General features: G+C 43.4%; 1 protein-coding gene across 1 annotated transcript in view; it reads left to right on the forward strand.

Moving 5' to 3' along the window:
• The first annotated feature begins 743 nt into the window (after positions 1-743).
• The window catches only part of myo10 (myosin X), a 320,882-nt gene continuing 296,350 nt past the window's right edge, over positions 744-25,275 (forward strand). The window contains 1 exon segment of the mRNA XM_084327904.1: positions 744-1,122. Within this exon segment, the coding sequence (XP_084184030.1) occupies positions 1,102-1,122 (21 nt within the window). The 5' untranslated portion in view covers positions 744-1,101.

The raw sequence follows: 25,275 nt of genomic DNA on the forward strand, positions 1-25,275 counted from the left end.
AGTCTGTGTCCAAAATGGGAAAGGGGGAGAGTGGACTGTTAGATTTTTTGGAATGTTGTTGACCGGGCAAATGAAAAAGAAAAAAATATATATATATTATTATGATGTTGTATTGCCATGCGGGCTGTTGCAACTTAGGGGTACCATTATGCTAAGTGCCAAAGTGGGGAGGAGATGTTATGTATTGGGTTGGGTTTGTCCCAGGGCGATCGCCGTACTCGCCCTGTATATGTACGTGGTGATTGCGCACCTGTGTTGTTATGGTTTTTACCTGCTATCAAGATAAAGCCTCGTTACTGAGTACCTCCGTGTCTGTGACGATTCCTTGTTATACTACCAGATCAGATATAACAGTACCCATTCTGCAATCTGTTAATTAAAGTATTCAATCATTCAACCCCAACCCATCTCTCTCTCTCTCAAAAGTTTACACCACAATGACGTTGTTGAACATTGTTCTTCCCGTGCGTTACAAGGAAATAGCTTGTGACGTGCGTAAATATCATGGTAAAAAAAAACCAACGAGTTCTACACACCATAAATAATAACACATCTCAGTTGATTTTTGGGTCCCGCTGCACAAGGCTGCACAGCGACCAGTCAGGAGGGGATAATGGTTCTCCATAAGAGCTGCAGGGTGGAGCTACAGTAGGCTGGCTGTTATCCACCCGGTTGGAGTGGAGTCGCCTGGGTTACTTTGCTTCAGCACGTTGGACTTATTTACCAACGTGTACTACCGGCACGGAGTGCTGAGGCTGCACAGCATTATACTGACCACGCAGACCGTTAGACGCGAGTCCCGTTTTGTCCAGACTTTGTCGCGGGGAGAGATACACTGTACACAGGAGGACGTGGTTAAGGGGTAAAAAAAAGGGGGGGGACATATGGTGTCTCAGTTGGAACTGTAACCCATGAAACAAAGGCAACATTTTACAGCTGTACATACTATCCCCCAGCCAGCCTCCTGCCCTTCTAAAAAAAAGTCGCTGATGACCATGGACTAAAGAAGGTGTCTTTGCTCTGTCGTTGTTGCCTACATCTAAACACATGCATTGGATGCGCGCTTTACAGTGATCCTTGGGGATTAGCAACACAAGGGCAATGGATAACTTCTTTACTGAGGTAAGTGCCTTCTTATCCAAACTCATCCACGATGACCATCTTCCACGCAAGCAACGAATACAGCCCATCTATATTGTACTGTTTGTGTGGGAAGTGTGTTAGGTTGTAACAGTAACACCATGCACGCAATGCATGTTTTGGACATTACCGGTACTTTTTGTCTTCTTCATTTGTTTCAGGCCGTTTGCATTGTGTTTATAGTGGGGAGCGTATTGACCACAGTCACACACACTGGCAACTTGTTTATTTGTGTGTCAAACTTTGTGGGGTTGAGATGGAGATTGAACCTATATACAGTATGTCCCTGATTAAAAGAAGGAGATTGGTCCTGTGTCCCGGGTCCCAGTGGAACTCTGGTATTTCCGTATGTCTTTTTACATTTCCTCCAAAAAGAGGTTATGTAAAGCTATTAATAGAAGCACGATACATTATGTGGATTTAACCCAGAGACTGGTCCTATATCAGAGTGATTATTACATTGCCACTTGTTGAATTGGAGAGCAACTTTTTTTTTTTTAAAGCTCCAAACTACAGCATTTTGATACATTAAGCACCGCATATATTAGCCTATATTATTATTGATCAAGGATTTTGAAGTGGAAAAAAACCTGTGTGCTCGCGTCCGTGTGTGTGTGTGGGGGGGGGGGGTACTGGCTACTGGCATTTCCATAAATGTCACACGTTATTTTATTGTGTAGCCAGCCTAAGCAAAGGCTGAACAACTTTTAATATAATTCCACAATGGGTTTCACTTTGACGCCAGCAGACAGCAGTATTTCATTTTTTTTTTTTTATCTCTCAAAATTATGGTTATCTAGTTTTTGCAACAAGACTCTTAATTATTATGATACTAATGTTCAGAAAACACTGATATTTTCAATATTTGCATTATTCTTGAGAGATACTAATGTGTCATACATTGCAATATGTTTTATTACACACTGGTAACTAATGTACGAGAGCGGTTCTCAATGTGTGGTCCGGGGACCTCCAGGGGTCCTCGAGGAGGTTCCAGGGGTCCCCAGATATATATATATATATATATATATATATATATATATATATATATATATATATATATATATATATATATATATATATATATATATATTTAATCTAACTATTATATCATTGCCTAGAAGTTAGACCAATGAGAGAATGTAGAAGAGTTATTATTCTGTTCATAGGTGTCACTCTCTTCACTGCTATCTGCTAGACAGTTATGGAATAACTATCTTCTCAGATTGACAACATCTTATCAAATGGGGATCCCCGGGCTAATGTGTATCATTCTGGGGGTCCTTGACTTCAGAAAGTTTGAGAACCACTGGCCTAGGACATAATAATAAAAAAAATGTGGTGACAATAGTTTGGGTCACAACATTTACACTATGATTCATAATAACAGGGAGTATTCAGAGTTGAAACCGGTAATGCATGCTAAAGGTTGATCCTCTAAGATCCACGCCCCTCCCGTTTGATGACGTATAGCCCAGGTAGCGAGAGCTACCCACCTGTGAGAGTGTTGATATCTGACTCATTTGATATCTGACTCACTCCCCCTTCTTGGCCCCGAGTAGGCTACTCGTCACTCAACGGACAGTTAGGTTATATAGTCTGTCATCTCACACCGCAGTGACATGCTGGTGGCTGAGTGAGAGGGAGAGAAAAAAAATAACAACAAAACAATTAAAAAATCTGTTTTACCCTCAGGTAGAGAGAGAGAGAGGCCATAATGGCTGTCCCAAGTGAACAAGAACAGACAACTTGAAAAGCAAGAGTTTACATGAGTTTCGCTCCATGACAACCGACAACCTGGATTTAGCTTGGAGGCTCAGATAGAGAGAGACAGAGAGAGAATATTTATCTGTGCCAGAAACAGGCAGGCGCACATAATGGTCTCAGATATCGGCCTGCCTGGCTTTATATCTGCCTGCTAATCTCAGCTGAAACAAAGGCCCCCAGTCTTCAAGGAAAAGGCCATTTACAAGGAAGCAAACCCCGCTCCCGGCCAACAGGCTGTGCCTTTAGTTCAAGCAGAGAAGAATGTGAATTGGATTATCCCCCCTTTACAAGATACAGAGTTTTTTTTTTTTTTTTTTTTTTTTTTTAGCTAACTTCAACAAGCCTTGGTTTTTATGATTGGAAATTATATAACCGTTGTAGTCTACAATGGAGATGGAGATAGAGGTTTCCCCTATATCCAAATAAAATCGTTTAGACAAAGAGTCACACATACAGTCATACACACACACACACACACACACACACACACACACACACACACACACACACACACACACACACACACACACACACACACACACAACATTAGTCTTTAGATAATGAGATTTTGGAAACATCACTCGTAAAAATAAACAGACTAATGACTTCTCATATGAAGGATTGTGTCATTGAAGGCAGTGCTTTGGTCAAAACATTTGAAACCAAAACCGTGAAAGACCTCACAGCGCTCTACAGTTGTTGTCAGTGTGTTTGTAACTTGTCATGGGTCTCAAAGATAACGTTCCTTAATCGCTTTTCCTGCACCTTATGGCTCAGGTAAAAAACAATTTAAACAGGGGAAAAAAGAACGCTGCCGCCAGTTGTAATCTTTGTTGGCACACAGTGGAGTCAGGCGGTTCAGTGGCTATCAGCACTGCGTTTGAACAAGCCTGTTTTTATTTGAACTGGTCGGGCGGGTGTGTCGTGTGGGCAGATTTGCACCAATCAGGGGCAAGTATACCTAGTGTCATTACCGCGTTACTCACCATTCACCTACCGGGGGAGTTTCTACCTAGAAACGACGGCAGACATGGGATCTGTGAGGCTGATCTACCTCCCCCGTTTTCCTTAATAAGTGTCGTAAACTGATTTCAAATCAGTAATGAGGGATAATGTTATTGTGCTAAATGTTTGATCAAATAGATGATGAAATATAAAGCAAAGAAAAGCTATTTTTAAATGTTGCTCACTAGTTATACCCTCAATGGACAACTTATTCTTCCTTCTTCCCTTCCTTCCTCTTCCTTCCACCCCTCCTTTCTCCTTCCTTCCTTACCTTTCCATTAAATGCTTTCCATCCTATTTGTATACAGGACATTGTTTTTTCACAAACGAGGTCAGTTATGAAAAATCAAAAAAAAAAATCCAAATTCTGAACTGCATGGCTTTTCGCAAATTGTGTTCCTACAACTCTAATAAAGTCTTTAAAACTCTTGAAGCTCTGCTCTTGAAAGCAACCTCCACTTTGCGGGCCGAGATACTCCCACCGGCCACTCCCCTCTGCATTTCTCATCAAGGGTGTAAAATGTAATGGCCTAATCATGAATGTAAGTAGGCTCACCCACAACAAACACTACCCCACAAAGCCTGTGTTACACTGGGACGTTTTAATGAGGAAAGTCGCTCTGCTGTGTCAAGACTGTTGGCTTTTCCCCCTTCCCCGGGCTTGTTAAAGGCTGAAACATGATACCTGCGGAACAGCTCTATGGAATCTAAAGGAATTTAAACAGCTTGCAACATTTGTCCGTTTTGTGCCCCAGCAGTCTTCTGCTGCAAAGCAGTGTTGTGTGTGTAGTACGCTACTGAACGCTTGCTTAGCTTGCAGCTTCTTTATGTATATGAGTATTTTTAATCTCTTGCAAATGTATATAAAAGTTACAAGTTGTGACTTTTACGTTCTCGTTTAGTCGTTTTAGTGTTGTTTCTTGCTGAGCTGTGTTTGTGTGTGTGTGTGTGTGTGTGTGTGTGTTAGAGTGTGTAGAGGCTTCATACACGCATGCTTGTGTGTCTGAGCTCAACATTGCCCGAATGCATCTCCTCATTTAGGTCTCATGAAGACTGATTGAGTGTGTGGAACGAAATTGTCTCTTGTCCACTTTACTCACTTTACACAGACCTTGTATCGTATTTCATCTCTCTTTTTAGTGCATAGTGGAAAAGGAGAGATGTGGTGTGACCTCGTGAGAAGTGACCGCTGGCTCATTTAAAGACTTTTTTTCTTTTTCTTTTTTACACCACTCCTGAAATAACACCTACTCAAGGGGGCAGACATTTTGGATATGAGCCAGCACTGCCTGCGATGGATCTTAGGCTGGTTTTAATAGCACTGAACCAATTGTACTATATAGTATACTGAATATAGCAAGGTTGGGATCAATACATTTTGAATTCAATGAATTGAGGAGGATTCTGTTCCAACTTCACATGCTGAAAAGAAGAAGATTTTTTTAGGCCTACATGAGAATGAATGTTTCACCATCAACAACAATTTCTGTTTAAATGTTTGAATTTGAAAGGGAATTGCTCCCAACCCCGCTCTGACTCAATGATACTGGAGGCTATATAGGGCAGGAGGGCAACCGCAGCTGTGAGGAATTAAACAATACCCCAATCCTGAATTTCCTACCAGTTGATTGAGGCATGACCGTTTACATACCAACAAGCTTTAGACCGGACTTTTTTGATAAGACAAAATGCTCCCTTAGAGTCCTCCAAAAGAGGAGATAACTGTCCTCCCAAGTTTGTTCATGCCCTGTTATTGCCCTCAATTTGTAGGTTAATCCATGATTTAGGCATCGCAATGCCAGCATGCTGTACACTAAATAGGCCCCTCTGTCATTGTGATAGGGGGGGCCCCCATCGTGGCATTGTGTGGTACGGATTAAGATGAGGTGAATGCATGTTTTGATGGCTCACTGTTGATAACTAGGGTTAACATTCTATGGAAGGTTGAGCCTGATCCTTAATCGCCGCCTTCCTAGATCTCTGAGACGAGATGGAGCCGTGCTCTGACAAAACAGAGACATATTTTGGGAAAAATACTGATGTTTATTGACGCAAGATGTTGGAGGTGGAGAATGTTTTTAGTCCTCAGACGATCACGAGGTCCACGGCACATCTTCTTAAGGGCCTCTCTTCAGAGAGTGTAGACATGTGTCACGTCATGAGTGTCTTCTTATATCGTCGCCTACGAGCAATTTCCTCAAGAGAATTCCTAAATAGGGTAAAGGGATACAAGTCACGTCTCCGTATGAACAAGCACACTTTGAAACCTCAGGAGTTTCAACAGTGAAATAGTTTAGGTTTCCTAGGCCAGACTTGAAGGAAAGTTTGGGTTCCCTCTACCTCTCGTTCCCTCTCTCGTTCCCTCTCGCTCCCCTTCTCTCTGTCTCTCCTCCCCCGTGCTTCACCGCCTCGCCCCTCCCCCCTTCGCTTCTTCTTCCCCCCCCCCCTCGCCTCTTCTTCCTCCCCAGGCTTTCTGAAAAAGGCCTGACTTCCTGCCGCTCACCGGCAGTCTCGGCAGAGCATTCCACTGGGCTCTGAAACGTCTTAACCTCTGACACAGTCTAGCTCCAGCCCACATGTGGCATTCCCATATGCTCCACATTTGCAGGGCTGCGTTCAACTCTGTGTTAATTTCATTCAACACCTAACTAACCCCACACACAGGATGTTTTTTCAAAATACAACACAGATGTATTTGGTTACCCATTACCGCAAATACAAAGTTGACTCGCGAGATTTCTCCCGGCTAGACGGTGAATTCATGCATTGCTTATTAGGTCAGTGGTTCCAGAATTGGGTTCCCTGACTGGTCCCCAAAGGTTCCTTGAGAGGGTTCCATGAGGTCCCCAGCAAAATAAAGAATAAATTGCACTATTGCATTCACTACAAGTTAGTACAATGACTCATTGATTATAGGGTTCACTCTTCACTGTACTAAGTCTAAGAATGACCATAGTCTCAGACAGGGGTCCCGGAGATGAAGATCATATCAAATGTACTGTAATGTACTGTAATGTTGAAGGTTGTGTGTTCGGACCCCAGGAAGAATAGTCTTTCACCCATGGGTGTAGACTAATGGGGACCCATAAATAAACAAATAAAGTCTGAATCCGAGTCTGCACCTTCCGAGTCCGAATGCAGTCAATGCTCGAGTCCGAGTCATCAGTGCTCAAGTCCAAGTCGAGTCACGAGTCCTGAAAACCAGTCGAGTACTACAGCACTGGTTTACACACACAGCAGGAGAGCAGTCACATCTTTTGAAAGATCAGCTGCACTCAGAAGAAAATAGGCCTAATGCCAATTCTGTATTGGACATTGTGCGTTCAAGCCCAGCTTTGGCAGCAGGGAGGTCAGGCAGTCAGAGACTGCAGGTTCCGTAACCGGAAGCGGAAGGCCATACATTTATTCCCCACGAAAGCCCCATCACATCACAGACAGTCCATCACAGTCCATCACAGCCCGCCACAGTCCATCACAGTCCATCACAGCCCGCCACAGTCCATCACAGTCCATCACAGCCCGCCACAGTCCATCACAGTCCGTCACTGTGATCGTCACAGTTCATCAGTCCCATCACAGTCCATCACAGTCCCGTCACAGTCCATTACAGTCCCATCACAGTCCCATCACAGTCCATCACAGTCCCATCACAGTCCATCACAGTCCCATCACAGTCCGTCACTGTGATCGTCACAGTTCATCACAGTCCCATCACAGTCCCATCACAGTCCCGTCACAGTCCCATCACAGTCCCATTACAGTCCCATCACAGTCCCATCACAGTCCATCACAGTCCCATCACAGTCCATCACAGTCCCATCACAGTCCGTCACTGTGATCGTCACAGTTCATCACAGTCCCATCACAGTCCCATCACAGTCCCGTCACAGTCCCATCACAGTCCCGTCACAGTCCCGTCACAGTCCATCACAGTCCCGTCACAGTCCATCACAGTCCATCACAGTCCCGTCACAGTCCCATCACAGTCCCGTCACAGTCCCATCACAGTCCCGTCACAGTCCCATCACAGTCCCATTACAGTCCCATCACAGTCCATCACAGTCCCATCACAGTCCCATCACAGTCCATCACAGTCCCGTCACAGTCCCGTCACAGTCCCGTCACAGTCCCATCACAGTCCATCACAGTCCCGTCACAGTCCCGTCACAGTCCCATTACAGTCCCATCACAGTCCATCACAGTCCCATCACAGTCCCATCACAGTCCATCACAGTCCCGTCACAGTCCCGTCACAGTCCCGTCACAGTCCCATCACAGTCCATCACAGTCCCGTCACAGTCCCGTCACAGTCCCGTCACAGTCCCATCACAGTCCATCACAGTCCATCACAGTCCATCACAGTCCCATCACAGTCTGTCACAGTCCGTCACTGTGATCATCACAGTCCCATCACAGTCCCGTCACAGTCCCATCACAGTCCCGTCACAGTCCCATCACAGTCCATCACAGTCCATCACAGTCTGTCACAGTCCGTCACTGTGATCATCACAGTTCATCACAGTCTGTCACAGTCCCATCACAGTCCCATCACAGTCCCACTACAGTCCGTCACTGTGATCATCACAGTTCATCACAGTCTGTCACAGTCCCATCATAGTCCATCACAGTCCCGTCACAGTCCCATCACAGTCCCGTCACAGTCCCATCACAGTCCCATCACAGTCCATCACAGTCCATCACAGTCCCATCACAGTCCATCACAATCCGTTACAGTCCATCACAGTCTGTCACTGTGATCGTCACAGTCCATCATCCCTGCCAAATGCCCAGAGCAAGACACAGAACCACCTACCTGTTCCACCTACCTGACCTTGAGTTCTGACCCCCTGGTGAAATGCCTATGTCATGTATGTGTGTCACAGAGGGATATGTTTAAGCATTAGATCACGAGACAGAGTGGGTTATAGAAATTAGATCACGCCTATGTAGGGCTGGGCGATATGACGATATTATATAAATATCGGGTACAGTTCATTAACGATACACTTTTTCAACGTATCGTGGATATCGTGATGTTTTGCCCAATAGGATTGTGTCGCATCAATCTGGTCCACACGTTACTCGTTCATATCTCAGCCCGTGTTGAGATATGCCCATTCCGCGGTCTGTTAATAAAGTTTTCAATCAGACAGATGTATGGAAAGGCTTTTATTATAACATTCGTTGAGGTAAAATCATTATGGCTCATTTAGTCATCCTGTGGAGCACTGGTCTCCTACTAGTCGGTTGCGGGGAGCTAATGTTAGTAGCTTTGTTGATGGCAGCACACAGGACATTCAGGAAGTCAAAAACTAATAGTGCTTGCCGATTGGTGCTAAGAACAGCAGGGCGGGTGCAAGCGGTGTGACGTAATTGGCAGACTCGACTGTCAATCAAAATTATTCTGTTGTCCGTCAGAATGCATGAATGAAAACTTTATTAACATATTGCAGAATGGGTACAATACAGTACAGGAGGATGAAGACCAGAAAAAGACTTTCGGCTTTTTTACATAAGGGTCCTCCATTTTCAATACATCAAAACAGTTAGAGACATACAAATATACAGTAGTTTCATAAAAATGCTAAAATGCTATTGATTGATTGATTGATTGATTGATTGATTGATTTAAAACTTTATTAACATTGCAGAATGGGTACAGTACAGCTCAATACATACAATTGTTAAGGGGATGCAGACCAGAGAAAGACTTTTGTCTTGTTTACATCAGGGTCCCCCATTTTCACTTCATCATATTTCATATCTAAATCATATAATATCTCATTGCTAAATATATGCAATATATTATAATCTAATAATCCAATAATCTAAATAATAATAATATATAATATAAAAATGCTAAATGCATGGGTATTTTATTTTGTCTTTAAAGGGGAACTATCTTATAAATGGCCTTTTTGAGTGTTTAGCATTGTTTCCTAGCTATGTGAACTTATATTAATATGATCTATGTCTCAAAATTCTCATATTGGTGCATTCTTCCAATTCTCCTCTCACAATATTCACCCTCACTGAACTGAGTCGTTTGAAAATGTGCCTATATGTGATGTCATATAGTCACTGCTGCATGTTAATGTTCAGGGGAACACGACGCTCAGCAGGCCCGGCGCAGTGGTTTAGGAGCCCAGGCTCAAAACAGCTCGAAATCTTGAGGTAGAAAAATGCTGTTTTTGAGGACTTGATTAGAAATACAAAACAATGAATACAAAAAATATATATATTACAGAGGTGTTCCATAGACTCACAGGAATTGTGTAAAAGTGCCCAAATAGTGAAAGAAATAGTAAAATAGTTCCCCTTTAATGTTAGCTTGCAAACTCAAATACTGTCTTGGTAAGCCTCATAATGAATCGTTTGGGGTAAAAAAAGAAAAACATCGTGATGTGTATCGTGTATCGCCGAAAGGTCAGAAAATATCGTGATATCATATTTAGGCCATATCGACCAGCCCTACGCCTATGGGTGGTTGTTAGGTCTGAGGCGCAGCCGAGGGTTTTTAGACCCCCATAGGCGTGATCTAATTTCTATAACCCACTCTGTCGTGTGATCTAATGCTTTTACACAATGGCCGATGTCATCCAACCTTATTGCTATACAATAAACACACATTAACACATTAACTGCCACGCTTATATCCATCAATGTATGATCACTGCCACCAGTCTAAGCCTATGGAGATGTTTACCTTCTTTGCAGGGCTATAACTTTTTAAATTGTATTGCTAAATTGACATTACTATGGCCCATTCAACATCGATTATCTATCGTTCAGGATGTAGGAACGTTTTACTTTTTCATTCATAGATTCATACGAAAATACCGTCTAGAATATAAATATGTTTTTATCGTTTTCTGCAGTAATTCCTAGAACGCTAGTTATAGGCATAAACGCATATATAGATTATCAACTGCTGTTTGTTGGCGATACACTCTATATTAAAATTTTCAACTGTACATGATCCTTAACGCTATGACTGATCATGCGCGGATGAACGGGGGGGGGGGTCGTTTAATAATTCCGTGATTGTCAGTAAATGCTTTATGTAGTATGGGTGATATATTGATCAGAGCAGTTTGCATGAATAATAATAAACACTCACGCTGAAAATGACGTCAGCATCCTCTTACCGTTCGCCGATGAGACTGGAGGAAAAAGATCCCACTTATTTGACGGTGATCTCCTAGATCCTTTTCCGCTTTGTATAATCATAATAAACGCCCAAATCATATCGATTATTGCGTTATGGCAGCGATCGCTACACACGGACGTGTGTCTACAGTCCCGCAACAATATGTGAGTGGCGGACGCATTTGCCAGATGCACGGAGATCTCCAGAGATCCATTTCCGGTTGCAACTCGCCGATCATCCACCAGGCAGCAGTATTGAATCGTTGCAGAGTTGTGCAGGCTCCCACTGTATCAGACCAGGCTCCGTGAGGGCATTCTGAATACCATGGCGAAAAAATTAAATATGATCTCAATAACGTCGTACGCCGTGGAATGGCAGAATTAGCATGAACTTGAATCACGTTGTACAACGTTTTTGGCGCAGGATGTGTTAATTGAAGATTTATTGACAAAAAAAAAGAGAAGTTGCCTCCGTGTGGAAGCAGCTCGGAAGTGCAACTGTCTCTCAACTAACACATCCAACTGTTCTCAGTAACACATCCAACAAACGAACACATCCAACTTCTCCTTTTTTTTACCTACTTTCTATAGAACTTCATTCTTAGATGCTTCTATAGAAAGTAGGTAAAAAAAAGAAAAAGAAAAAAGGTTTTCTTTGCCCTATAGGAGGGATTTTTTTTTAAACCTACTTTCTATAGAAGCAGCTGGGAGGTGCACTGTTTTAAGTGAGCGTGGATTATTGAATTGATTGATTGCAAATTTGATTACTGTCCACCTTGTTTCCAACTGGTTAAGCTTGGCGACTCTTTTGAAGTCGCCCTCTTTCGAAGTTGGTTATGCTTAGAGTTTGGAATCAGGGCTGGTGGTCTATCGCCCTGCTCTAAAGACAAACTCTAAGCATAACCAACTTCGAAAGAGGGCGACTTCGAAAGAGTCAACAAGCTTAACCAGTTGGAAACAAGGCGGACAGTAATAAAATGTGCAATCAATCAATTTGCGCGATATTCATTTTGTTCCACAATGACTCATAATCCAACATTGTGTAAGAAACTAACACATTCGCCGTGACAGAATCGTTTTTGATTTAGTCGTTATGACGCTGTCAACATATCCATTCGTAAGGTTATTGTCCGCCATCTTGCTTTCACTTCTAAATCCACGACTGGTGGAGTGATCGTAATTCGGTTGTGGGCGGGTTCTAGGGCCTAACAAAAATAATGGTTTGGTTCCGGTTGCCGACCGACCCTGCCGATTTAGGTGCGACCCAATTTATTTGATGAGGTAAAAAAAAATATATGATTTTTTTTTTCTTTTTTTTACAAAAAGTTTCATACAAATCTTAGTCAAACCTTTAGTATTATGGGTATTAAACATGCTGGCAGAGTACATGCATCCATGTTGTTGTGAAGATTTTAATTAAATAAAGAAATTCCCTATCCATAGTCGCCGTGGGAAAAAATTAAATAAAAAATTAAATAAATTCCCTACCTACCCATGGCCTTAACTGACAACCAACAGGAACCAAACAATATTTTTTGTTATGCCTAGGACCACGAGTGTGGGGTTATGACAAATAACCACGTGAAACTTGACTGTTTTAGCCAATCAGATCGAGAAATTTGCATGCCATTGTATAATATTAAATAATTCCCTGATTTCTCTCTCTCTCTCTTCTCTCTCTCTCTCTCTCTCTCTCTCTCTCTCTCTCTCTCTCTCTCTCTCTCTCTCTCTCTCTCTCTCTCTCTCTCTCTCTCTCTCTCTCCACCCCTTTCTGTCCTATCATTGTATACTGTTGAATAAAAGCACCTTGCATAACAGACCACTGTGAATGGCCTGCCGCATGAGAGGTCATTTCTCAGTTTGACATAAAGGCAACATTTCAAAATCTATCCAAGTGGTTTGAAGCCTGAAGTGCTCTCTTGACACTAATCCCGGTGTGTCCTGCTGAGTTGTGGGGTCCAGGTCCAGGCCCAAACGGTCAATTAAAAGCAGGCAATTACATGTCCTGTTCATGGTTCATGGTCTTGATTTATGTTCAGAGACAAGGTTTTACCCCTCTCACCAAAGTTTTAATCTTAGATTTTCCTTAACAAGAATCGAAGAACAAGTATTGAAGCTGTAAATTCTTACTCAAATCAACGATAAACAAGTACATATCGCGAATGTACACCATGGAAAGTAGAGACTACAATAGAGTCATTCAATACAAGCTAGCAAAGACCAGGCTGAAACCTGTACTACCGGCCTAGTTTCCAAACCAAGAGTCCTGCCAGTATGAAAGGCAGCAGCGCTGTACTGCTTGAGCCAGATCACAAGCTCACACTTGATTTAGCCAAAGGGTAGTATTTACGAGGAGTGAGTCTTAACAGATGTCTCCAACTGCGTAACACACGTGTAAAATAAATAAACAAATAAATAAATATTTCAATATTTTTTTTACTCCACTGTCTCTGAAGTTCTCTGAAGTCAAGCGGTGGGGCGATAAAGGGAAAAGACATATTGTATCCATGATGCACTACTAAGTCTTTCACATGTGCACATCGTGTCTTCTTGGACCGCTCTGCCCCACTTGTACGCAGCTACAGACAAGACACAATCGGTCACAATCTGGCATTGATGTGAGTTCCTACGAAAAAAGACACATTTCAATGTTGTGGGTTTGTTTTGTAGTCTGCTTCGTGTGTAGTAGTGTAGTTAGCCTTTACCAGACACATGCCTGAAGTGTGTTTTTAGAGTTAGATCAATACATCCTTAGACTGTACACACACTAGGGCTGTCTTAAATACTTCGAAGCTTCGAAAGCTTCGTTCGATGGGCATGGGATTTGAATATGAAAATAAAATTTGATAAAAAAAATAAAAATAAAAATATGATTTTTTTTTGATAAATCAACTCTGCCTCTTTTTGTTAATTACAACAAGCAATGCTGTTTGTTATTTAAGATGAGGTCGGACTCGGCACTGACATTGTGTTCATTGTGCTGCTTATAAAGCCTCAAATGACAGCTTACAATATTTCATGAAAGCAAAGTGTTTAAAAAGATTTAAAAAGGTTTAAACTTTACAGCACTGACAAAGTTGAACAAAGTGCTGTACAAGTCCCACAACATAAAAAAATAAATAAAAATGTAAAAGCTAAATAATTTTTTTAACATTTTTATTTTTTATTTTATTTCGAAGCTTCGAATTTACATAGAATCTCAGCCCCGAAGCTTAGAATTCCAAAAAAAAATTCGAAGGTCAGCCCTAACACACACACACACACACACACACACACACACACACACACACACACACACACACACACACACACACACACACCTGGCCTACAAAATAATTTAAGAGAAACACCTGCAGGAAGCTAATCCTATAAATAACAATACCCTGTGTGTGTGTGTGTGTGTGTGTGTGTGCGTGCGTGCGTGCGCGCGCGCACCGTCTAAGGGTGTATGGATCATTCTTAAGAACAGAGTGAGAGATTAAGGCCCCGTTTAGACGGAAACGCTAGCAGGTGAATCCGCAAAAATATTTTTTCGGATGTGCCTTTCGTTTATACGGAAACGGCGTTTTTACGGGGTGAACCCGCAAAAAAGTGAGACTACCTTCCAGGGTGGAATTCCTAGAAACGATAAACCTTCGCGCTCTCATGTAAACTGTCAAACCGCATAAAACGATGACGAAAGGGTTGTCACGGCTCTGGTCGCGCGTACTGCTTACATCACAGGCATGCGCCAGTAGCCTAGAAGCGTAAACAAAGCATGTCTGATTCTATCCATGGCGATCACCTGAAGGCTACATTGGCAGTACTTTTAACCCTTTCACTGCCACACGACAGAAGGTTAACCCTTTACTATCACACAACCGGCTGTCGTGTGGCAGTGAAAGGGTTAAATACACAAGAATCTGTCCCGCGGCGTGACTGGACCCACTGTCTGTGAGTGACTCTGCTTTGGTCCAATCACATTCCCCATCCCTAGTCTGCGAATCAGAGGCAGAGTAGGGCGGGTCTTCACAGCACGTCATGTGACATATGCGCCAATCATGTGACAGCGGGGCTCCGTCGTTACAGCCTCGTCTGCACGGAGAATTCCACCCCAAAACGCTCGTCTAAACGCAAAATTAAAAGTGAAACCGCAAGACGACTTTTGCGGTTTCTGTTCAGACTCTCTCCGTCTAAACGTAGCCTAAGTGCATGTCTTTTCCTCTTAAGAGCCTCTCAACTCCTTAATGTAATGATTTTTTTTATTTGAAATCTTTATTACAAACAAACAATAACAAAAGCAAAAACAACTCAATCTACATGTTCGAAAAGGACTAGGAAGAAGTATACACTTCAACGGCAGTTGAAGATATTATTAAAGGATTCGATAGATTTTTCTTTGCAGTACCGAGCCAAAAATGCAATCAAGTTGCTTGTTGACTGTGACTTTTCAATGTCATTATACATTCACAACAACGGATTGTGCCAAAAGAGACAAGCAAGACACCGTCTCTCTCTCTGCGGACCGCGTTAAGGAACAGGTGCCTGGAGAGAGATGGAGAAACACAGCGACCAGCTCGAACAAAGTGGCTCAAAAGTCAAAAGTAACAACAGAGAGAAGCTACTGTCCTATCACTGCTATCAGCGCTATGTGAGCAAGTTAAGGAAGAAGCACTCATGCCCCCTGCATCATGCGGGTAATGCTGAACAAACACCTGTGCTTCTTTGACATGCCGACATCTGTCACTGTGCACAAGAAAGGTGACAAATCAGTGTTGTGAAGTCTACTGGAAACCTGATTTTGAAACGTAAGACAATTTGAAACAGGCCATGCCAGCTGGCAAAGGGCTGGATGGAGACAGAGCTTGTGGTGGACTGGCTCAAGGTTGCGTTGGGCAGACAGCATGGGGGACTCAGAAAGAAGAGGAATATGCAGGTCTTGGATGCTTTCCGTGGACATTTAACTGAGCATGTCAAACAGCAAGTGAAAGAGATGAATGGAACCTAGTGATCATACCGGGTGGAATGACAGGTGGACAGATGTCGGATGTGGTCTTTAACAATCCATTCAAGGTTAATCTGTGCAAGAAATACGTTCCTGGCTGGTAATCACGCACTGATGCCGTCTGGGGGGAAAATCCAGAAGCCTGCAGTACATCTGCTCTGTGAATGGATCCTCCGAGCATGGGCTGGCGTTTCCCCAGAGAGCATCATCATCAACGGGTTCAAGAAATGCTTGCATATCAAATGCCATGGACGGCAGCGAGGGTGACGTGATGTGGCAGGGGGCGCAGCCGGGGGAGTGAGCAAGAGAGAGTGGGAGTAGAGCTGCCGCGGTATTGATATTTTCCTTACCGCACAAATTTGCGTAATATTTCATACCGCCACAAATTGGAATGCACTTTTATTTTAATTTTTTTTTAGTAGTAGTCTTGTTTGGGATTCGGCAAGCACGCATTCGTTATTGAAAGTGAAACACGGATTCGAAGTATCCCCTCTGGTCGTGCGCCGTTCACTCTGTGTCGCGGGCAGGAGTGGTAGGCTGGTAGCGCCCGGTGGTTACCCCCCCCGACCCTTTCTTCTTCTTCTTCTTATTATTATAAAGTTACTACTTGATTAACAAAGGCATTCGTTTTGTGGCATTAACGTTATATAGTTACACGTTCAATAACATCAGCGTATTTACCGGACCATAGCAAGGCAAGCATTACTCAATTCATATCTCCGTTCCTTCCTTTGCTCAGAGCGTGCGGAGTTGTGCACATTCTGCGGTCTGTTAATAAAGTTTTCAATCAGACAAGTGTATAGAACGAAGGGCTTTTATTATAACATTCGTTGCAGTAAAATCATTATGCCTCGTTTAGTACTCCTGTGGACTGGAGCTCTGGTAGTCCACTCCGGCGGGGAGCTAATGTTATTAGCCTTGTTGTGATCAATGGCTAACATCCAGGAAGTAAAAACCGAATAGGCGCTTGCCGATTGGTGGTAACAGCAGAGGCGGGTGCAAGCGGTGTGACGTAATTGGCAGTTTCGACTGTCAATCAAAATGTTCCTGTTGCATTGCTTTGGTTGAGAGTATTATTATAAAAAACAGCGTTGATGCGGTATTCAGTTAAACGCTGCGGTGGGCGTGACGTAACAGCGATACCGCGGTATTGCGGTAACCGCGGCAGCTCTAAGTGGGAGTGAGAGTGGGAGTGAGCAACCCAGCGAGAGTGGGAGTGAGCAACCCAGCGAGATAGTGGGAGTGAGCAACCCAGCGAGAGAGTGGGAGTGAGCAACCCAGCGAGAGTGGGAGTGAGCAACCCAGCGAGAGTGGGAGTGAGCAACCCAGCGAGAGTGGGAGTGAGCAACCCAGCGATGCAGAAGACACAGCTCTGACACAGCTCACAGAAGACGTCTGTGATGTGAGGAATAGACTGTACTGTTATTTTTATTGCATTACAGTTTTATTGCAATCTAGCCTGTTTTGTTTTTGTTTGCCAAGTTAGGCACATTTTAACACAATGTGTGATGTGTGTTATTATTATCATTATTTTCTTTTATAAAAACAAGATTTGGTCTTCAAAAAAGTATTTTTCCAAAGATTTGTGTTGAAAAAGAGGAGTCGTCTTATAATCAAGGTTGTCTTATATTCGGGTCAATGCGGTAGTTCAACTACATGGGCGGAAAGTTATAACAATGATCTGAATAGAACGTGGGTGTGTTTGATTTAGTGACTAGGGTTAGCAAAACCTCTCAGGCAGACCAATGGGTGTGTTTTAAAGAGGGGACATGGAGCAGTTGTTGAGGTGGAATCAGGAAATTGCTACATTTCTAGGGAAATACATAGTCTGTAATTAACTACGTAAACTACATAACCCAAAGGAGTCTGAAAAAGCGACTGAGATTTCAATGTTAAACTACCACCCAGCGACTGCACATTGTAGTTAAACTAGTAACTGAACTACATGTAGTTAACTACTCCCCAACACTGTTGGTTTATAATTTATAATTCCACCCATTTTATTGAAACAAAAACCTGTGAGAAAATGAGCAACACGCTTTTGGAAAGATAACAGATAAAAGCTTTTGCCTCTGCTCGTCTGTAGTAAAGTGACAGAGAGAAAGAGAGAGAGAGAGAGAGAGAGAGAGAGAGAGAGAGAGAGAGAGAGAGAGAGGTGGAATCTGGATACAGACTGTTCGTTTGGGCATCCAGCCAACAGACCGTACCCACTCTACCCACTCTACCCACCCCATCATCACCCCATCATCCTTCACTCAGAGAGGAAGTCCGAGGTTAAGGCGAGGGAAGTTGGAGTCTCTCTCTCTTTCCCAAAGATTGTTTCCTGAGGGGCCCTGACCTCAGCTCTCTGAAAATACAAAAAGTAATCCCTCCTCAAGGACAATAACACAGGACCCTCAAAAAGAGGAACCCAGTGATTTGGTGACATACGTTTTTCTCCCGTCAGACGGATTTGATTTGCAGACACGCCGCTAATTTGCACCAATTTAGTTCTTTGGCCTTGTTTTTCATCCCACGAGTTCGAGAGGAATGCAGACGCATGAATAAACAGTTTGTTTTTTTGTTGGTTGTCACACCGTTGAAAGGGATAACGTCTTCAGCTTGACTCAAACTAGGCAAAATATGTCCTTGTTATTGCGTTAGCTGCTTACACCACACACACCATGTTGCAGAAGTGGAATTATTTATTTGAAGAAGCCTTAGATGTTGGTTTTTATGGAGAATGTCTCGACTCTGTTTCAAAATAGTATTGAATAGAAAGAACGATATAGTCTTTGTTGTGGAGCGAGCTTACATCAATCACCATGTTGCAGAGGGAATTCATCTGTTGTGACTGTTGGTCCAGTGTTATTAAAGGAACACGCAGACATTATGGGAAATGCGCTTACTCTTCTCCAGAGTCGGACGACAAGAAGATCGATACCAATGTCCCCTCTGTGTGTTCAGTAGAAAGCTATCTGACTGCAAGATAGCCTAGCTTAGCACAAATTAATGGAAGTGGATACGGACCAGCTAGCCTAGCTGTGGGCCAAAAACACCTCAAGCTAGGTTAGCTGAGTAAGATAAGATAAGGTATTCCTTTATTGATCCCCTTGGGGAAATGTAGGCATCATAGCAGCATGGGGGAGGGGGAGGGGAGGAGGTACAGGTAGTAGAAGACATGGTCCAGGTCATAGAATTATAGTGGAGAAGTAAAACATTTAAATAGAATTAAAAAAAAAGGCAGTGTAAACAATATAATTAACTCGCCCTCTCAATTATATTTGCCCTACAATAAATATAGTTACAATATACTGTATATAATGATAATCTAATATCTAATCTAACATCTAATCTCTACACACATGACTGTGTGGCCAGGTTCACCTCCAACTCCATAGTGAAGTTTGCAGACGACACGGTGGTGGTGGGGCTGATCTCTGACAACGACGAGAAGGCCTACCGGGAGGAGGTTAACGTACTGGCACGCTGGTGTCAGGACAACAGCCTGCTCCTGAACATTGGTAAAACCAAGGAGCTGATCGTGGATTTTAGGAGAACACAGCAGGGGACACACACACCACTGTGGATAAACCGGGCTACCGTGGACAGGGTGAGCAGCTTTAAGTACCTGGGGGTCCACATCTCAGAGGAGCTGACATGGACAACACACATAGACTCAGTCGTAAAAAAGGCGAAGCAGCGCCTCTACCACCTGAGACAGTTAAGGAAGTTCAGAGTATCTGGGAAGATACTCCAGTCCTTCTACACCGGAGCTGTAGAGAGCATCCTGACTGGAAACATCACTGCCTGGTATGGAAACAGCAAGGCACAGGACAAGAAGGCCCTACAGAGAGTTGTGCGCTCAGCTGAGCGTACTACGGGTATTGCACCCCTGCAGGACTTATATAACAAGAGGTGCAAATCCAGAGCCTGCAGAATAATGCAAGACCCTCACCACCCCAACAACAGCCTGTTCAAGCTGCTGCGGTCAGGCAAACGCCTGCGCACACCAGCAACTAGGACAGAGAGACTTCGGCTCAGCTTCTTCCCCTAGGCCATCAGAGTCTTGAACACTGAACTCTACACACACAAGCACACATGAGCACACACACAACACACATACTGTACGCTCACACACTAACAGTCACTTTAGCACGAACACACACACACACATGCTGCACACGCTCACACTAAACGGTCACTTTACAAAATGAAAAGGTCACTTTACTTTATAAAAAAATATAAGAACGGGAGTGGTTCTTGTATAGCAATAGATGGATATAGCAAGATAGCATAAGGATATAGTATAACTGTATATTGTATAGTATAGTATTGTATAGTAGTGTACATAAGACCCAGTGCCTCATCTGTAGCTTAACACTGTATTGCACTATCGCAGGACCTTAGCATGTCTTTTACCATGCATTTTAAACTTTATGTACATTATACCTGTTATGTCTTATTCTTACTACTTGTATTATTGCACAATCGCTGCGGGCATGACCACCCGCATTTCACTGTATGCCCTGTATGCCGTGACAAATAAAACTCTTGACTTGACTCTTGACTTAATCTAAAAATGCTAATGCTAATCACATAATGTTTCTGTTCCCTTCAGGCTTTCTTTGTTGTTGGTAGTTTTAAACGTTTCGATCTTTCTGGCAATTCATTGTTCTACTGCGTCTTTAACGTTCGCTATGCGTATGCGATACAACATAGCGACGAGATAGGTCAAGGTCCTGGCGGGATGGTGCCAGGAAAACAGCCTCTCCCTGAACGTCAGCAAAACAAAAGAGATGATTGTGGACTTCAGAAGGTCGGGGGTCAAGGACTACAGCCCCCTCAGCATCGACGGGGCACCAGTTGAGAGAGTGAACAGCTTTAAGTACCTCGGAGCCTACATATCCGAGGACTTGACATGGACCACACACATTGACAGTGTTGTGAAGAAGGCACGACAACGCCTCTACTTCCTCAGGCGCCTAAGGAAGTTCCAAGTCAGTCAGAAGATCCTTAAGAACTTCTACTCATGTACAATAGAGAGCATACTGACTGGCAACATCACCTCCTGGTTTGGGAATAGCACTGCACAAGACCGAAGCAGACTACAAAGAGTGACGCGTTCAGCCGAACGCACAATTGGAGGGGGGCTCCCCACCCTCCAGAACATTTACAACAAGCGGTGCAGGGGCAAGGCTAAGAGAATCATTAAGGACTCCAGTCACCCGAACAACTGCCTCTTTGAACTGCTGCGGTCAGGCAAGCGATACCGGAGTCTCAAGGCGAGCACAGAAAGACTCAGAAGAAGCTTCTATCCCCAGGCCATCAGGCTGCTCAACGAACAATGAACACTACACAACAACCATCAAACGCACATAGCACACACATCCACACGCACACACTCACTTTAAACAAACACACTGTAGCACCCACTCCCCACACTTTATAGCACACACTCACTTTAAACAAACACACTGTAGCACCCACTCCCCACACTTTATATTTATTGATAAAGGATTGCACTATAACTCGTACACCTTACTGTAAATTGTACCTAAATTGAACCTCATCCCATTTCTGCTTTGCACTATATAGTATTGTATATTAGTACACTGCATAGTATTGTATATTATATGGTAACTCAGTTACGTCTATTCTGCATCGAACATTGTACATATGTCTATACTGAACACTGTGACCTCATTTTCTACTTCTAATTTACATGCTATACTATGTTATTGATACTTATCTTGTCTAGCACAGTCTCTGGAGCGTAACAGTAAGAAGCATTTTGTATAAAAGTATTCTGTACTTCTGTATGACAACTATTAAAGAAACTTGAAACTTGAAACTTGAGATACAACGAGACGTCAGTTGGTCTGTTCAGGTAAACAGACCTCTCTAGTTTGTTTAGACTTGGCTTCCATGATTCTCTTAAACCGGCACGCATGCTTCGCATACTTAGCCCAGTTCTTTGACGCCAGCTCTATTAGTCTACTACTCCAATGCACCCAGTGACTTGATACATTTCCAAAGACAATACAAGATTGGTCAGATGGTCTTAAGAGCTGCAAGGGTTGAAAGATGCCCCAGTTCTCTCTTTTCTCACGAGTCAACTGAACAAATAGCCCGGAGACCGAATAAACAGCTTCATCTCCAGGAAGGTTTTTTTCTTTTTCTTTTTTTTTTTACCTCAAATGCGATCCGAGACAGAGATTATTTGATCATTGGTATGAATTACATGAAAAGGTTGGCTAATTTTGGCCGGTCTTACGGCTGCCAAAAAGTTGATAGCGTCACGCTGGATTCAACCGGATAAAATGTGCCGGAAGGTATGGGTTCTTACCTATCTCGATGTGAAATTTTATCTAGAGATATCCACTGCACGAATTTTAGGTGTTAATGAAGCCAGCATAGCAGTCTGGGTAGCTGTGGTGGAGAAGATAAAGGGAAGCATATAAATTTGTAATTTTCTGATGTTAAATGAAATAGTGGATGTATAGTCCAAGTGGGGGTCCTGAGGGGGGGGGGGGTGGGGGGGGGAGGGAAGGGGAAGGAAAGAGCGAGGAAGAGCGACCAAGAGCACATGTATTGTATTTATTATTTTTATGTCTTTTAATCTACATTCTGATTTAATTACTGGACTGTCATTATTGTTATTATTATTTCTGTTATTATCCTGTGATATTACTGTTACTGTATTGCTTGTCTAGTTTCATGTTAAAAAAGGGAAAATAAAAAACATTTGTTCAAAAAAAAATTAAAAATGAAAAGGTTGGCCATGGTTCCCGGGGAGGAATAACATTAATAACTTCAAAAACATTGGATGCTTTGGAACATAGTTGCATTGATACTAGAATTTCTGGACTAGAGGGAATTCCCAGTCGACTATCGACCCGGTGAAAATATTTGCTTGACTAAAGTGAATAGTCTGTTTAATCTACAAAATCTCCCACTTTATCATCTCTTATATAATAGATGCAGAAAGACCTCTTTTAATCTACTACTGTGATGCTAGAAAATAGTGTATTCTTTTAGAATCTGGAAAATCTGAAAATCGAATCTAACAACTAATCAGTTTATTAATTGACCTGTCTCAAACCCTGCCCTCTTTTCTTGATCCTCCAATCACAACTGTCGCTTACCTCGGACAAACCAAGTTTGTCCGAGGTAAGCGACAGTTGTGATTGGAGGATCAAGAAAAGGGGCAGGGTTTGAGACAGGTCCATTGATGACCATGGGACTGTCGTCCTACTTTCAGAAACCCCTTTCAGGTCCTGCACACATCTAAAAGAGTGTTTTGTGTTTGAAGTGAACTATACCGCCTGAATAGTGCTGCCTAGCGCCCCTTCTTCTCCCCGTGTGAAATGGCCTTTTGTACAACAAGGACGTCTGTTGTTCCTCGCTGAAGAAAGGCAGAAAGGGACGGCAGTATTTATATTCTCTTGCCCTCCTCCCGCGTTTGCCCTCCGTGCAGAGTTTTGCTAACGACCGCGCCAGGGAGGGAGCCACAGCTGGGCAACACATGGCAACCCTGGCCGCCACAGCTGCTCGTCCTGTAACACACACACACACACACACACACACACACACACACACACACACACACACACACACACACACACACACACACACACACACACACACACACACACACACACACACACACACACACACACACACACACACACACACACACACACACACACACACACACACACACACACACATAAACATTCTTATAGTAGGAGAGATGTAAGTAGGTTAGGTAGCCTTTTTTTCTGAGTGTGGGGCCACCAGGTTGCCATAGCGAGAGACGGCCCTGAATGGGGCCCAAACAAAGCCTGCCGCTGTACCGTGGCTCGGTGACGGGCTGTCATACATCAAGGTGCCGGAGGCCCAAAGAATTTCCGGGAGTCTCTCAACAAAAGTGAACACGGATTTCATATTTTTCTGAACTCGGCGCGGACGCTCCCGTAATTCTATGTCAAGATCGTGCGGCCAACCCACATGGAGTTGGTGCTCTCAGCGTAGTCTTGAAACATCAGAGATTCGGTTCAAAGTAGAACACTGAAGCACACTACGTTTGGACCACAGCTCGGAAGTTAGTCCTCGATTAAAGCCTCTTTCTTGTCTGTTTCATCATAGACTAGTTTGATTCTAATGTAGTTACGCTAAATCGTGTGCTGCTTGGCAAAGCGTTTCAGGGATTTCAGAGACGGCAAGCAGGCGTACAGTAGAAGCATCGTAAATTCAGCCATTACACAAACCGCTGGCGACAAAGTGAAAGTGGAGAAGGAACCAAAATTGCCCTCAGCAGCCACTGAGAGGAGACGCTCGTCACAAGTGTCAGACTTTCCCCTTTTGCTCCAGCCTGTATATGTTACACACACACACACACACACACACACACACACACACACACACACACACACACACACACACACACACACACACACACACACACGTTTGTTTATGTGAAATATGGGGACATTACATGCATTCTGTAACTAACCCTAACATTATCCCTAACCATAACCTAATTTGTGTTATGGGGACACCCACATTTTTTCCCATAATGTTTTTGGTACCCATTGCGTGAGTGTGTAAACAGGTCAGTGTCCCCTGTAGTATAGAAATACAGAGTACACACACACACACACACACAAGTTTCCAGGACACAAACCTGTAAGATCCTGCTCAGACACACAACATCAGTGACAGCCAGTCAACTCGCAGTCAACCTATTTTGTGTACATTCATCCATTGTCCAGTCACACACACACACACACACACACACACACACACACACACACACACACACACACACACACACACACACCCACACACACACACACACACCACCTTAGTCAGAGACAGAGAGTACACTCCCTGGTCGGTCAACACAACACAACTCAACAGCCAATCCTATTCTTTGCTTTTTTGAATACCACACAGAGGCCCCCCCACAAAAGAAAATGCCTGACTGAAAATGGAAAGACAAAACTCCATTGGGCTTTTTTGTTTGTTTCTGTGTACGCTGCATACACTGTGACTCAGTGGGAGAGGGAAACATGGAAGCTGCTCAGAAAGCACATCTGAGATTACAGCCTAGGCTTGTGGGGATTCACGGATGCTTTGTTCTCCAAAACCAAAAACAGCTTGAAAACGCCTCCTCATTCAAAGGAGACTAATTGGTAACAAACCAAAATGGCCGCCGCTCCGGGAATATTTCCCTCCGAAGCGGA

This window comes from Notolepis coatsorum, assembly GCF_963971535.1.
Source record: "Notolepis coatsorum genome assembly, chromosome: 13".
Lineage (NCBI taxonomy): Eukaryota > Metazoa > Chordata > Actinopteri > Aulopiformes > Paralepididae > Notolepis > Notolepis coatsorum.